General features: G+C 33.0%; 1 protein-coding gene across 1 annotated transcript in view; it reads left to right on the plus strand.

Moving 5' to 3' along the window:
* LOC107439215 (zinc finger protein Gfi-1-like) overlaps window positions 1-15,502 on the plus strand; it is a 41,499-nt gene that overhangs the window by 19,131 nt on the left and 6,866 nt on the right. The window contains exons 2-5 of the mRNA XM_016051732.3: window positions 1,807-2,070; window positions 7,577-7,781; window positions 9,310-9,497; window positions 11,184-11,576. Coding sequence (XP_015907218.1) covers window positions 1,807-2,070; window positions 7,577-7,781; window positions 9,310-9,497; window positions 11,184-11,576 — 1,050 coding nt within the window. The remainder of the gene's footprint in view (window positions 1-1,806; window positions 2,071-7,576; window positions 7,782-9,309; window positions 9,498-11,183; window positions 11,577-15,502) is intronic.

The following is a 15,502-nucleotide window of genomic DNA, read 5'->3' on the forward strand; positions in this document are numbered from 1 at the left end:
GGCAAATTTGTAAAAAATGTACACACTATAGCCTCTCTCTTCCCTATATATCAAGTCTATCAGTTTTAACATGTGAGTTATGCCAAGTTCTGTTCGTATAAACTCTCCTTTTCCAGTTCATATTTTACTTCCATGTTTGGCAATACCTCCCCTATTTAGCCCCATTTTATCTTCTCTACGTAACACCAGGTTCACCCAAAGAAGAAGAAAAAAAATCCCCATTCTAAGACAAACTTCTTGTGAAATATGACACTTCTCCCTTGTTTATTGTTGAGTGAAATCACACAATTAATCATTCTCATGACAGTTTACCTTGTGTTGTTTCTGCGCACCTGTGTACCTACATGATGCGGGGAAATAAATATGAGTGTGTATTTAATGTCTGGAATAAAGCCTTATCTTGTTTACGATTGCTGGTTTTTGTTTTGTTGGATCAAACACAGTGGTTCTATATTTACATATTTTTTCAACTCCATCTTTTTTTTTTACATAAACGTTTGATATACATAGCTGTCATCTTCTACGTTTTAACTGGAGTATTTCGTCTAGTGGTAGGAAAATGTGTATTTTAATGATTATATTTTTGTTTTATATATGAACATTCAAAATAATACCCCTATCACTGTTTATAAGTCCTTCAGAGATATATTTATGAGCATCTTATAGTTGCGCGTTAATATCAGGGTTCGTACGGTTCTTAAAAAAATGTAAAAAGTGGTGCTAATATTCCATTAACAGTGGAGTTTCATGTTTCTCTTGATTAGCTCGCACTTTAAAACTAAATAATAGAAAGGGTTCGTACGGCTCGGGAGCATTTAAAAAAAAGGTAATAAAAGTAAGAAAATAAGATGCATTTTATATTTTATAACCTGCGAACTCCTTGATCAAGTATTGGGATAAAGTTTGCCTTCGTGGAGGACTTTTTCATGGAACTAACTCGCATTTGCGTTGCATGGAGAGAAAAAGCACGAAAAACTCCTGATGGAAGATAGCCTGACGGCAAGGGGACTTATGATCCATCTACCACTGAGGATATTTTACGTCAGCACTGTGGTCGGTGCGAGCCGGGTGCGGAATTCGTGTCGAGCAGTCATCGCTGGGATTCGAACCCGGATCACCTCATTGGGAGGCGAGCTCTCTATCCCTTGAGGCACCACGGTTCAAAAAAGATGTATGATAAAAAAATTGGTATTGAAAACTGAGTTGGATACTTCCTAATATAAAAATTTTTTATATAATGAAAAGATTTATTAGTAGATATTATAAAAAAATATAATGTACTAAAAATATCTAATTATGAAATCAAGGATTTCGTTCAACAAAGGCGAATATCTTGGAGTTGGGAATCTAAATTGGGAAGAACATATAATCTTCAAAAAGCACAAGTCGCATATTAATCCCTGAAACCACTCATCTTTACATCAATCGTTTGCTCTGCATCATGTGCATGCTTTACACAAGCGCCTATCCCGCTTCTCAAAAGTACAAAATCGACAACTACCGAAACAAATTCCGAAGATATGTGATAAACGCACCAACGAAAATATACACACATAGACATGAAACCAGACAAGCCCAGTTATTTCATTGAAAAAATGTAATAACTGGAAAACTGTAATAACATCATTTTACAGCATAACCATTCACTGCTAACTTCAAAAAGAACTTCTCTCAAATTCAGTTGAAATTCTCTGAAATTCAACTGAACATGTTTTTCCGTCAAGATCATCATAATTCGAAATATGTTTGTTATAAGTTTATGCACAGTGTGTCTTCACTAAACAAGTATTTTCGTTCTAATTTCAGGTGGGGAAAGTTCGCCTCCTTTCTCGAGTCTTGCAAATTCATCCTCCCCTCCCCCGACGGGAGCGGCCAGCAGGGGAGACGAAGAGGTGAGGCCGTCGGAGCCCCTGAGGACCTGCTACCCAGGACTGTGGTACGGTTTGCCCGCTTTCAAATCGGTTGCCACTTTTGAGTCCAGTTTCCCTCTCTTTCCCTTCTTCACCCCTCATCTTTTGGCACCACCTCCAAACGACAATGCTTCCGTCATCCCACCGACAAGTGTTGCCAGTAAGTTGCCAACTTCTTTCAATTTCTTACTAACCTCCTGTTCGCTGATGCTCATCAACCCCGATGATTGCTTCGCAATAATTACCGTTTCTTCGCATAAAACAGTTGAAATGATTCAACTAAAAATATATGTACATAAAAGAACACTTGTGCCTCCACTTCCCCCGTCCAAATTTTTCCCTTATGATACTATTAAAATCTGTAAGCGAACATCAGTCATTTTCCTAAGTAATCATTTCTTGAAATAGCATTTAAAATTAAAAGTATATATTGTTATAACAAATGTGGTGAGTTCACAACGATAATTTAATATTTCTGCTTACTAAACGGACTGATGTATATTTTTAAATACAAATTTTGCATTCATCACTTTGTGCATGAAACTGACAATTAAAGTCTTAATCATTTAACGAATCTGTCTAACCGTAGTTATAATAATAATAGTGTATTAATGTCATTTGCGCCAAAAAACAATAATTGTAAAACGGTTTATAAGATCAGACACAAATTTAAATAACTTTATCTTAAAACATAACGTAAAACTACATTATTCTAATAACAATAATATTAAAAACAATCCTCCTAAACTCTTAATTTAGAAATCAAACTAAATCAAAAACGTAATAATGACAGCACAGGTCATTTTAACCTTTAAATTCGGAAAACAATATTTTTTATAGGAGAGCAATAATTTTATGACTAATGTCAATTTTATGCTGATGACAACCAAAACAACATGAAAATTAATGTGGGAAAACTGGATCCTACCATGTGATTTTCCAGCCAATAAAAATGTATTGACAACAATGGAAAACTGCGATTAGATTTTTATGCATAAAAAGAAGCATTAAACTTTGTTGCCACTAGGAGAAATGTTCATAAAATGCATAGAAAATTTGCAACTGTGTATATATAGTAACAGTTGGAAAAAAAGGAAAGATAGACAAATGGTCTTGTTCTTAAAGTTTAATAATATTGTTCTAAAAATTTCTGATTGACTACAGCAATCCGAAAAATCCTGAAATGGTGGAGGATACGTTTGATAATACTATTTTCCTCGTTGCCAACTGCTCTACTTTTAGCAAAACTATTTATAGAGTAGAAAATTTTTTTCTTCAGATTTTTGATAATTTTAAATTTTAATAACTGTGTGCTAGACATGGGATCATGATTGCGTATTTATATGAACTGTTCAATATTTTGCATGTACTGGTAGAATAAATAATTTTACTAAAATTTGAAACAAGAACTGGGAATAACACATTAAAAAATAAACGACTAAACAAGAGTTTTAAACAAAGCGAAATAAGTTTTCGTCTTTGTTGTTACTATGTAAGAATAGGATATGAAAAGTTGTGGAGAAAAAAGATACGCAGGGTTCCCGCGGTCCTTGAAAAATTTTAGTGGTGGTAGAAAATTAAGGTTAATGCTAGAAAGTATTTCTTATTTTAATATACCACTTTGTCGTTAGTAGCTGAAATTTTCATGCACATATACTTTCTTTGGAAAACAATTTTTAGTGGTGGTTACACAAAAATTAAATTATCGACTTTTGATTAATTTTCGTTACCATTTCCAGAGAAGCCAACATGCTCCGGACAGCAAATAAATATTTTCTAGTGGTAGTTTATTAATGTGTGAATCTTGGTTTAATAAATTCAATTTATTAGGTTTTTAGCCACCACTATTTGTAAATAGTTCAAAAGCATACATAATTCGCCTCTTTCTTTCATTTGAGTCACGCGACACCGTTTAAAAAGTAAACAAAAGTAGTCAAATATTTGGAAATTTTAGTATGTAGTTGTTTACCGTTTTTTAAAGTATTATAGCCCGTCCGGAGCAGTTGGCATCTCTGCCATTTTTTAAAATTGAGGAGGCCCATGGAAACCCTGGACATGGTAAATACAATAAAAATTTAAGCAAAAGAAGATTAAATTAATCAATATTATTTTTTAAGAAAAAAAGACATTTGATTGGGAATTTATGAATGTTCATTTTAAAATATCTCTTTATTTATCTAATGGATAAATTAGAAACCAACATAAAGTATTTATGAGTTCAAAACTTTACAAATGTATCTGCTCCCCCCAATTGAGTACCAAATGTCAGCCATAAAACCCCCAATTTAACCCCTCTTATCCCGACACTTTTACCTCTTTATCGGATTTTTTTTCTCTCACTTCACACCCTACTTGAAAATCCCCTTTAAAAAACTGTCGACAGATTTTTCTACCGTATATTTTAAAAGCATAACACTTAAGAGAAGACCATTGACAGTAAACCCACGGTTACAGTCAAAGAGCGGGGTTGTACAAAAGGATACCGGTCAACTCAATTATTGAATTTAGTCACCGTCATTGAATCAGTGTATCGTTTCTGCGGCATGCCCCCAAGAGACCTCTCCCCCCCCACTCTTTGAATAAGAGGGTTAAAGAGAGAGGGGGGGGGGATGATCAGGAATTATATGCCAGGGTGAATGAGGTTGATTCGATTACGATGTTCACATAGCCGGCGTGGAATATTTTTTTTATCAGCCCTTTTTTTTGTGTGGGAGGTTTATGGCCAGGACGTTTGCAGCTGCGGCACTGAATCGTGAATTGATATTTACATTTAGGGCTGGTCAGTGGAAACTCTTATTTAGGTATAGTGTAGCTGTCCCTGCTTGATTTTTCACGCATTATAACTTGGGTGATTATTATGGATAAAGTAGGGTTAAGTTTATGTGCTTTGTGTTCATTTTCGTTATATAAATCCAGTCAGTCATTGAGGTTAAAAATAAATGTAGTTTTTAGAAGCTCTTCATTACGGAAATTAAATAAATAAGTATAAATAAAAAAGGTATGTTTAATGTTTATCCAAAACAGTATGCTTTGAATCTGTTGTACGTCTGTTGCGTGTATTGAGTGTTTCTTTGTAGCTGAAAACATCATCTATACGGTGCAATTTGCATATATCAGTAGAGATAATAAAATCACAATCTGTATTGTGCTTCTGTATTTATCAGTACAGATAAAAAGCATCATATGTACTCTGCTATCTGTATTTATCAGCACAGATAGCTAAAAGCATGATATGTACTGTGCTATCTGTATTTATCAGCACATATAGTTAAAAACATCATCTGTACTGTGCTATTTGAATATATCAGTACATATAGCTAAAAGCATCATCTGCACTGTGCTATCTGCATCTATAAGTACAGATAGTTAAGAGCATCATCTACACTGACCATCACCTAAACGTAATTTCTGTACTGTATTTATCAGTACAGATAGTTAAAAGCATCATCTGTACTGATAAATTAGCTTATTTAAAGTATGCCCCTTAACCCCTTGGGGACGGGTGATTCAGAAAAGCATTCGTACAAAATCAGAATGAAGTTGTAATTAAATAAAAAACGGTAACTTAAATCTAGTCGTTGTTAATTTGACAGACTTACTTTGCTTTTACTTTAATTATTGTTAGTTTAATCATATATATAATCAATGTTAATTCAAAGTATAACTAAATAGTTTTATTTTGAACAAAGTAATGGTGAATTAAATAAATCAAACAATTATAACTCCGCCCACAAATAAACTGCTAAAGAAATACTTTGATTACCAGTTTTATCTTTTTATCCTGATTGATACAGTTTCATGCTGTCACGTATTTGTGACAGTCGGCGCGAAAGGGTTAAACCATTTAAAACTGATCTTTTGATCAAAAATTATTTTGGCTGTTCTTTTTTTACATTGAACAAACTACGTTTAAATAATTTTTCTTTTATTTTTCAAAAAATGATTTTAAAAAATGAGAAAACATGAAATTTATGTCACTTTTAACACGTTATTCTCCCCTCCCATAACATACTTTATTGGAAATATTAACTTAACTATCCTTGCGTGATGCATAAACTAAATCAACAAAATATATATGCTGTTAAATGCGAGATCAAACGAGGTGAAAATTTTGAAGAAGTTATTTAGCTTAGTACTTGAGATGGTTTAAAACAAGAGATTAATTTCATTGAAATTTTTTTATTAGGTAACTATAATATACACATTCTACTAAAGAAAGAATTTTTTTTCCTTTAATGAGATTGAAAGTTTTATATTCCTAAAAAAAACTTTCTTTATATAAATACTTATTTTTGGAAAAGTACTGCTTATTGGTAGGATTATTACTATATTTAAGCAACAATTGGACAGCTGAAAAGAAAATGCTTTCTTAAAATTAAAGAGATTTTTGAAAAAGTACTACTCATTCATGCTTATGATTTTTACTATTTTTCAATAACAACAGGATAGAGAACAGCTGGAAATTTTTTCTTCTTAAAATAAGAAATCGTTTTTAAAAAGTAATATCTATATATTTAGCTTGTTGTTTTTGATAATAGGGTGCTTTGCAGCAAATGGACTGAGATCAGCTGATATTTACGAGCTTTATAGGGAAAAAATTGTGCTTTCGTTATGTATGATAAAAAGGAGGTTTAAACATTAACTTCAAACAGATCGGCTAGTTGTTCTTATAATTTAAAAAATATAAAAATTAATTTCAATAATACTTGAACAAATTATCCAGCGGAATTGGCAATTATCAATTTATTCAATAACTTCGTGTTTTCCAACGAATTTTACGTAAGATTTATAGATGCGTCTTTAGAAAAAGAATTACCATAAAAACCGTAGTTACACATAATTAGTTACACATAATTAGTTATAATACTAATTTATAACAGTCAAACTGTGAAGAAGTGTGTGATCTACTGAGCTATAAGCTAGATTTATCCGGGAACCTTCCTCGTGCTTCAAAACCATCTGCATATTGAAAAGTAGATATGCACTCAAACATTCATATACGTATGGGCTAAATAAAAATTCTGACTTTTTTCGAGTGTTGCCCTCATTTTGCAAAGAGATAGGTTAATTGAAAAATTTAGCCCTTTTCGAATATTGCCGTCATTTTGCAAAGGGATAGGTTAATTGAAAAATTTAGCCCTTTTCGAATGCTGCCCTCATTTTGCAATGCGACAGGCTAATTAAAAAATTTGACTTTTAACAAATATTGACATCATTTTGCAAAGAGGCAGACTAGTAGAAAAATTCGACTCTTTTCGAATGTTGCCATTACTTTGCAATGCGACTGGCTACACTTAGCAAATAGTGCCATCGTTTTTCAATGCAACATTATAATTAAAAAATCACCAGCATCTTATCCGTTATGAAGATCAGCTTGTATGCCTTCAGGCTAAATAAAATATGTAGAACAATTTTTTTATTCAACTGGAATTTGCTTAGTCTTATAGTGACAAACCTTCACTTAAAATGGAAAAAAAATATAGTATATAGGTTCATTGCAACAAACCTAAAAAAATGTTAGAGTAATTTTTAAAAAAATAATCTTGGAATATATGCGTGCCTTACTTTAGAGTATTGTTTACCCTCCCCTCATAATTCTGAGTATGGAATCTCTCTCAATGGAACTTCACTTTATTAAAGTTGTCATCATTTGTTTTCACCCCCAGGTAACAAGGTGGAAAGCATATCGAATGCGGGAACACAGGAAGCGAGTCGAGTGCTCTCCAAGGAGTATCCTCTTCCTGCTCCTCTTGCGGGAGCGGACTTCCGGTCACTCGGACTAGGACTGTGGCCAGGAGATCTGCGCACTCATCCTCTCTTCTTTCCTTCCGGAATTCATTCCTCTCCCTCATCATCTTCCATGCTTCACAGGTGATGATGCATTCCTCAATTACATAACATTTTAAAAATAATTAACATGTTAATGACATACGTATACATAATTTACATGTTAACTAACATAACACGTAATTAATGTATGAACTATAATTAACATATTTCACAGGTGATGCATTGCTAAACATTGCTCGATTACATTCCATTATTAAAAAAATTAACATATTAATGAAATATGTATACATAATTAACATATAAGTTAATAATAACGCATAATTAACGTATCAACTATAATTAACGTAACAACTATTTCACAATTTAAAAACCAAGTAAAATATGTCTATTTCGGAACTTTAAAAAGTATGTTGAATAGATTAATTGGGCAATAATTTTCAAAGAAGGTTTAATACATCCCTTTCGCAATTTTGAAATATAATCCAAACAAGATGTTTTAAAATATAAGCAAAATATGCCGTTTTTGCAGTTAAAAAAATTAACTATAATTTTTCAATTTTAAATATATCTCATTTGCAATTTTAAACTATAAGCTAAACTTGTCCACTGATAGTTTTAAAAATAAGTTAAAAAAGCTCATTTTACAGTTTTGAAATAAATACTAAATACTTTTATTTTGCAATTTTAAAAAATAATCTTAAAATATGCATTTCGCTACTTTAAAATAACTTAAATCATTTCTATTTTGCAATTTTAAAAAAATTAGCTAAGTTAGACCGTTTTATAATTTTTAAATGATTAAACTAAATAGGTGCATTTTGAAATCATAAAATTAAATTAAGTATGTGCATTTTGTTATTTTAAAAAATAAGCTATTTATGTCCATATTATTATTTTAAAATATAAAGCTGAGAGTGTACATTTTTAATTCTTAAAAGTAAACTAAATATGTCCATTTAGTAATCTTAAAAAAATGATAAAAAAATATTGTTTTTGCTGTTTTAAAAATAAGTTAAATATGTGTATCTTGCAATATCTGGAAAATATTTTTAAAAAAAAATAGAGTTCAATTTGCCTGTTTAAACAGTATGGTATAAAACTGGGCAGTTTGGTTGGAAAAAATAATTTTTGAATTCATTTATGCAAACATTTTGCAGTTATTTTTGTCACTAAATGGAATCATAAATTTGCTTTAAAAATTTTACTGTAAATTAAATTTAAAGTTAATTGTTGCCAGAACTTTAAAGTTAGTTCTTCAGAGATACCACGGACTACTAAAAATGCAAGTAGTGGTGGAACCTAATTCATTTTTGTTTATTTAATCTCTATTTTATTGTTAAACTAACATTGTAAATTATTAATATTTAAAACAGAAACAATCTGAGCATTTATTATCAATAGTAAACTGGAAGAAATATGCTAGAAAATTTTTTTTAATTTAATCTCTTTTAAAAGTTTTTTGCTTCTTATTATTTACCACTTTTTAAATTTTTGGTCGCCTTTGGCATCCCTGGTTCTATGCTATGCTCCGGTTTTTAGAAAGCTGCCTTATTCTGTCATTTTTATTCGAATGTTTATTGTTAAATCGAATTATTATTTAATCCTTTAGGTCTTCGTCGACATCGAGTGGAACAAATGGCCTGTTGCCCGCCCATTACACGACTGCAGCCGAGATCTTCCGACCTTTTCCGTCTCTTGCACACTGCGTTTCCTTTCCCCTCCTGGGACTCGGATCCCCCTACTCAGATTCAGTGAAACACCTACACCCCCACCATCCACTCCACCCTCACTTCAAAGGTGAGAACTTCTCCTTTTGTTCTTTAGTTTAAATTAAATTCATTTATTTCCCCTCAATGATTTTGTTAGGCTCATTTAATGTTATGCCATTAACATCTAACTCGGGGATGTTATTAATGCTCTGTATAAGTTAAAAATGATGAGATGATGTCATTAATGCTGAAAATGACGTTAAAATTGATAAGATTAAAACATTAATGCTTCAAATGTTGTTAAAATTGATAAGATAGTGCAACTAATTATTCAAATCCCGTCAAAATTGATATGATGTTGACATTAATGCTGTGAATTCAGTTGAAATTGATGAGATGATGCCATTCATGCTGCAAAAGGCGTTGAAATTTATAAGATGAAGTCATTATTGATCTACTTAAAATTGATGAGATGATAACATTATTGCTTCAAATGCAATTAAAATTGATAATATGGTGTCATAAATGCTCTAAATGCAGTTAAAATTGCCAAGGTACTTTAGTTTGTTACAAATCCCTTGAAAATTGATATGATGATGGTATACATGCTGGGACTCAATTTAAAATTCAAGAAAAACTTACTTTGTTCTACTGATTAGTTTAATGAGAAAAAAAAACTTTTTATCCGAGTTACTCGAAAGCTGTCGTAGACGCGGAATAGAGTTTTGACAAACTTTGTATGCAGTGTGTTCCATAATACCTGCCTTTAGTATACACTCTATAACAAAAAAATCGACGCACCAAGAAGCAATCATCCGATTGCTTCTTGGTGCCAGATTACAAAGGTGCATGACTCAATCAGGCTGGAATGATGCCGACTGGGGACGTATAGTCTTTAGCGACGAATCCCGCTTCCAACTGTGTCCTGGACGATCATCGAAGACGTGTTTGGAGACGCACAAGGGAGAAGGGGGATCCTGCCTTCACTATTGCACGCCACACCGGCCATCAACAAAGCATTATGGTCTGGGGTGCCATTTCCTTTCACAGCCGAACCCCTTTGGTCGTCATTAGAGGTACACCTACTGCACAGCGGTACGTCGACGACATCCCAAGACCTGTTTTGTTTGTGGCAGCTTGTATCCAGGCTAGAGGAGGGTCAACACCTGATTGAACTTGTTACTGTAACTCTGCAATAAATTATTCAATTGTTCTAAAATTTCAATCATTTATTATTCTGTACATTGTCTTCCTATTCACCAATTTTCGTTTCAATCGGACAATTCCTTCTGGGTGCGTCGATTTTTTTGTTATAGAGTGTAAATTTTTACACTCCATGCCAAAAATAAAACAAAAAAGAATGCTCATTTAGGAAAATTTAAAAAATGGTGGCATTTGTTTTATGAGGTTATTGTAAGTTTCATAGGCTTTAATTTTACGTCCATTTTAGAAATTCAGTTGACCAGTTGCAACGGAAGATATTTGATTTAAAATATTTTTCGGAAGTACGAAATAGTCAAAAAAATTTATTTTCTCGATCTTTTCCTATCAGTTTTTAAAATTTTCTAGAAAGTGACTTGCCTGAATTGATATATTCACCACAAAATTAGAAAAAGACAGCAAATACCAGATATTGTATTAATTTTTCCGACCTTTGTCCTTGTACAGGAGTGCAGATTTTTTTTAAATATATAATATTATCTCTATAACGAAGTAATCCTAAATATACAATACATTATGATTTTAATTTTTCTTCTTCTTCTGTCTCATTTAGATGGTGGACTTTTACTTAGTCCAGGTTCGAAACCCGCCAGCGGTCATCCTCATCCGAGTGACGTCTACTCTTGTGTAAAGTGCGACAAGATGTTCAGTACACCTCATGGCTTAGAAGTCCATTCTCGGAGATCTCACAGCGGGAAAAGGCCTTTTGCATGCGAGCTTTGCAACAAGACCTTCGGCCATGAGGTCAGCTTGAGTCAGCACAGGGCCATTCACACGGCCGAGAGGACATTTGAGTGCAAGCAGTGTGGAAAGAGCTTCAAACGCTCATCGACGCTCTCTACTCATCTGCTGATACACTCCGACACTCGTCCCTACCCGTGTCAGTATTGTGGTAAACGATTCCACCAGAAGTCTGATATGAAGAAACACACATATATACATACGGGTAAGTGTTCGGGAATTTTTATTACTGCATCTGCTTGATTGCGGCTTTGTTACTGTGAATGACCGAAATTGCTGGTTGTTAACTTCCGGTGAATGCTGACAATCACATAGTCTCTTTGGTAAATGTCCAACACATATACTTATGTCTATTTAAATGTCACTGCCCGGTATACCATACACTGATGTTTGTTTAAGGTTCAGTGCCCCTGCCCGGTATGTATACATTTGCCCGGTATTCGGAACACTAATGTTTCTCCCAATCTATCTTCAGCAGATGTTAAAATATCGAATACATTTAATAATATCAGCGAATAAATTAATATCAATTCGGATATAACAAATATTTCGGATATTTACCTAAGCGACTATGTGATTGTTGACTTTCACAGGTGAAAGTCGGCATTCTCCTGATTTAAATTTTTTCTTTATGTACTGATTGTAGTAATTTCTCGTACGCTTTGAGTTGATCTATTCTTTCTATTGCATGGCAGAATTTAACCTTATGTTCTGACAGAGATGCCAACTTGCTCCAGACAGCAGTTTAATATTTTTGAGTGATAGTCTTTAAATGGATATCTCTCGGTTTGGTAAATGCGATTTATAGGGATTATTAATACTCACCACCATTTCTGAATAAACCAACGGCTTATTGCGATACACCTCTATGTTATAGCTAAGCCGTGTTGAGCCTTTTAAAAATTGAGAAAATGAACCGAAAATCAGAAAATTTTAGTTCGTAGCTTTCTACTATTCTTTACCATATTTTGTTGAATCCGGAGCAGTTATCACCTCTGTACTGATTGTAATGAGCGATAACATTTTTCGTACACTTCGGGTTATTTTACTCGTATTTTCAAATATACCTATTAGAGATCTTTAGTTAATTGCATCGATTCAGGCTATTGCAATAGGTTATCATATCCATGTAGCCATATTTTAGTAGTTTACATGAACAACAGTGGCTCAGTTGTTGGAGGCACAAAGCTGTTACTGTGAAGGGACTGTGATTTGAACATCAGTGGCGGCTTGAAATTCGTCCAGTTTCAGATCGATAGGTACCCTCTTGTCTGGCAAGTAAAGGCGGCATCATACGCAGTGAGGACCACATTGCCATTCCGTTGGCCACAAAATTTTGAAGCCTGACCCCTGGCTCATGGAGTGCTTATTTTACGTCGTGTGCTGATATTTGTTAGAGTTTGAGAATTTTTAATGGCCTTCAGGTCATAAGCATCCTTTCAATTGTGTGGCCATATTTGGTTTTATCTGATTATCTGACTCTAACGAGTCACTGTATTTGGCTTCATCTGTTGATGATTGCGAATGCTTGTTAATTTTTATTATCCTCTTGATTATTGCACCCGTTCTCTATAGTATCGCCATATTTGGCGTCATCTGATAATTGAAGTGAACGTTCAGTAATTTTTAGCACCTTCAAGATTATTGCGTCTGTTCTATTGTGCCGTTGTGCTGTACTTGACTGATTATATTAATTAAATGTTGCTTACACCTCTTATACGTCACTCTTTTTGGTTACATAATCCTTTGTAATGCGTCGCCATATTTAGAATCATGTGCTGATTATTATAAATGTTGCAATATATAAATTTTTTTTTTACAAATTATGCTTGTTTGCTGCTAGAAACAACACTAAATAAATAATTAAAAATGAACAGTTATTAATCTGAGGTGATAACTAGTATAAAGCAAAATTTAGATTTTAAACAATCATTCGGCAGTGCTTAAATGCGATCAGGAAAGACAAATTTAAAAAAAAAAATGACAAACTTTTATCGCTCTTTATAGTTTGAGTACTAAACAATTAATTCCATTCTCAGATCTGAATCGTTAACATGAATCGGAGAGAATGATGAAACAACAAATCTGTAAACCTAATAAGTAATTATCCTAAACAATCTTCCATTACCACCACATCTTAAAAACAAACTCAGTTCTCTAAGTGATGATGATCTACATACACAGCCTTTCTTATGGCAGAAATATCTCTCATTCCCAAACGTTATTTGTAACCGTAATATGCGAGAGAAAATTCTGTGAATATTCATTAAATACCCTCCATTTCACTTCTAAATTCTGAGATAGAGGGAAGCGGCTTATGATCTTTAATAGGCAGCAGAAACTAAAGGAAGAGAAGGGGGTCGCTATCCCCTGTGGATCCCCCCCCCACACGACAAACCAGTTCCAGATTATAACGTTATATATTCTTCAGGAAAAGGCCGTATCGCGTCGTTTCGCATGCAATCCCAGAGCTCGCCAGATTGCAAAAGGCGGCTAATTCAATTACTTGAAGTGCTTCCTTACTCGCCTAGTCCCAAAGGCCGTATTAGAACCAGAGCCAGACTGGGGGGTCTTCAAAATCAAACGCCCACCCCTTCCATTTGCTTGGCATACATCCTTGGCGAAATTTAATACATGTTGGTCGACAAAATTGTATTACATGTCGACAATTCCTCTGGGGTCTCTGAAGAACAGGTATGCATGTCTTTTTTTATTCTTTTTGGGTAAAAGCGTAAGTTTTCGAAAAAGGGGGAGGGAGCTATAATGAGGGGTCATTACGGAGAATTTAATCTTTCATTAACCCCAAAACGAAGTGCTGCCAAACTGTGTTTGGCGCAAAGGTTTCAAAACTATTGACTTTAGGCGATAAAAAACAATTAGGTCTTCGCCCCTAGCAAATGACATTAGTGCCGAAAGCCTTTCTAACCAAGCTATTAAAAGCAATCCGTGATCCATTAGCTAACTTGCAGAGCTATTTTGTTCCCTTTTTTTTGACGTTGCAGTTTTCATCGTCAGAGCTTTGATCTTGTTGCAGATTTTCTAATAATGTCGGACAGCATAAAGACAACCCGGACGGAGGGTCCCAGTGGAAATTTTCCATTAAAGTATTTTGCTGAAGAAAAAGTAATGGAGCGCATCTTTTGATGATTTTGCAAAGCCCAATGTAATTGGAAAAATATAAAAGGATAAATTGATGATGGTTATTAAATTTGTTCCGGCTATTTGATGTCTATCCATAGTTTTAATATTGATGTTCACATCGATACGTTTACTTATTTTTAGATTATTGTTTTACCATTAATGCCCAACTCGCAAAGCTTCAATAATATTTTGCACGTTAATATTAAATATTATGAAATCAACTAAAAAAAATTATTAAAATAAATACTGCTTGAACACTTTTTTGATGCATTTAAAAAATCTGAAAAGAATTTAGATGGTATTTTTGAGTATTATTTACTTCTTTACTAAAACTACGGATAGATATTAGTCTTGTCTATCCAACATATTTTTTTGGGGACAATATTTTTATCATTTTTAATTGTTAAAATCTTTTAGTCTTTTTTTCAGTTTGTGATCTTCCTACAACACGGAAACCTTTAGGTTCTTTTATTATCAGGAAGAAAGAGGGATTATCTCAGGAACAAATGATCCTGATATTAATCACACTTTTCTTTTATCATCAAGAAAAAAAGAGTGAGCCAGTTATGTCAAAAGTCGCTAATTTTCAAAAACATATTGCTTGAAAATACTAAATATCGCGATAATTTTAAAGTTGTTTCTCATACATATGAATCTATTCGTTTTTAAACTATTTTTGAAAAGATTATACCCTAATTGCAAACTTTAAATAATTTTTACCTTATTAATACTAAATATTATGGAAAATATTTCAAACAATTGTGCCTGATTACTTTCCATTTTGAAAACTAAAAAATACAAAAAAATTTAGAACACATTAACAAATTGTTAAAAAGAATCCTATTCTAAAATTATGCGACATACCCAGGAAAAAAAAATGATTCTTACAACTTATTTCATAATTTCGTTAATTATTTGCCGAATTAAATTAAACAAGTTAATAAATATATAAATTTTTATATATAATGTAATATATATGAAAGACAGAGC

This window comes from Parasteatoda tepidariorum, chromosome 6 (assembly GCF_043381705.1).
Source record: "Parasteatoda tepidariorum isolate YZ-2023 chromosome 6, CAS_Ptep_4.0, whole genome shotgun sequence".
NCBI classification, from domain to species: Eukaryota; Metazoa; Arthropoda; class Arachnida; order Araneae; family Theridiidae; genus Parasteatoda; species Parasteatoda tepidariorum.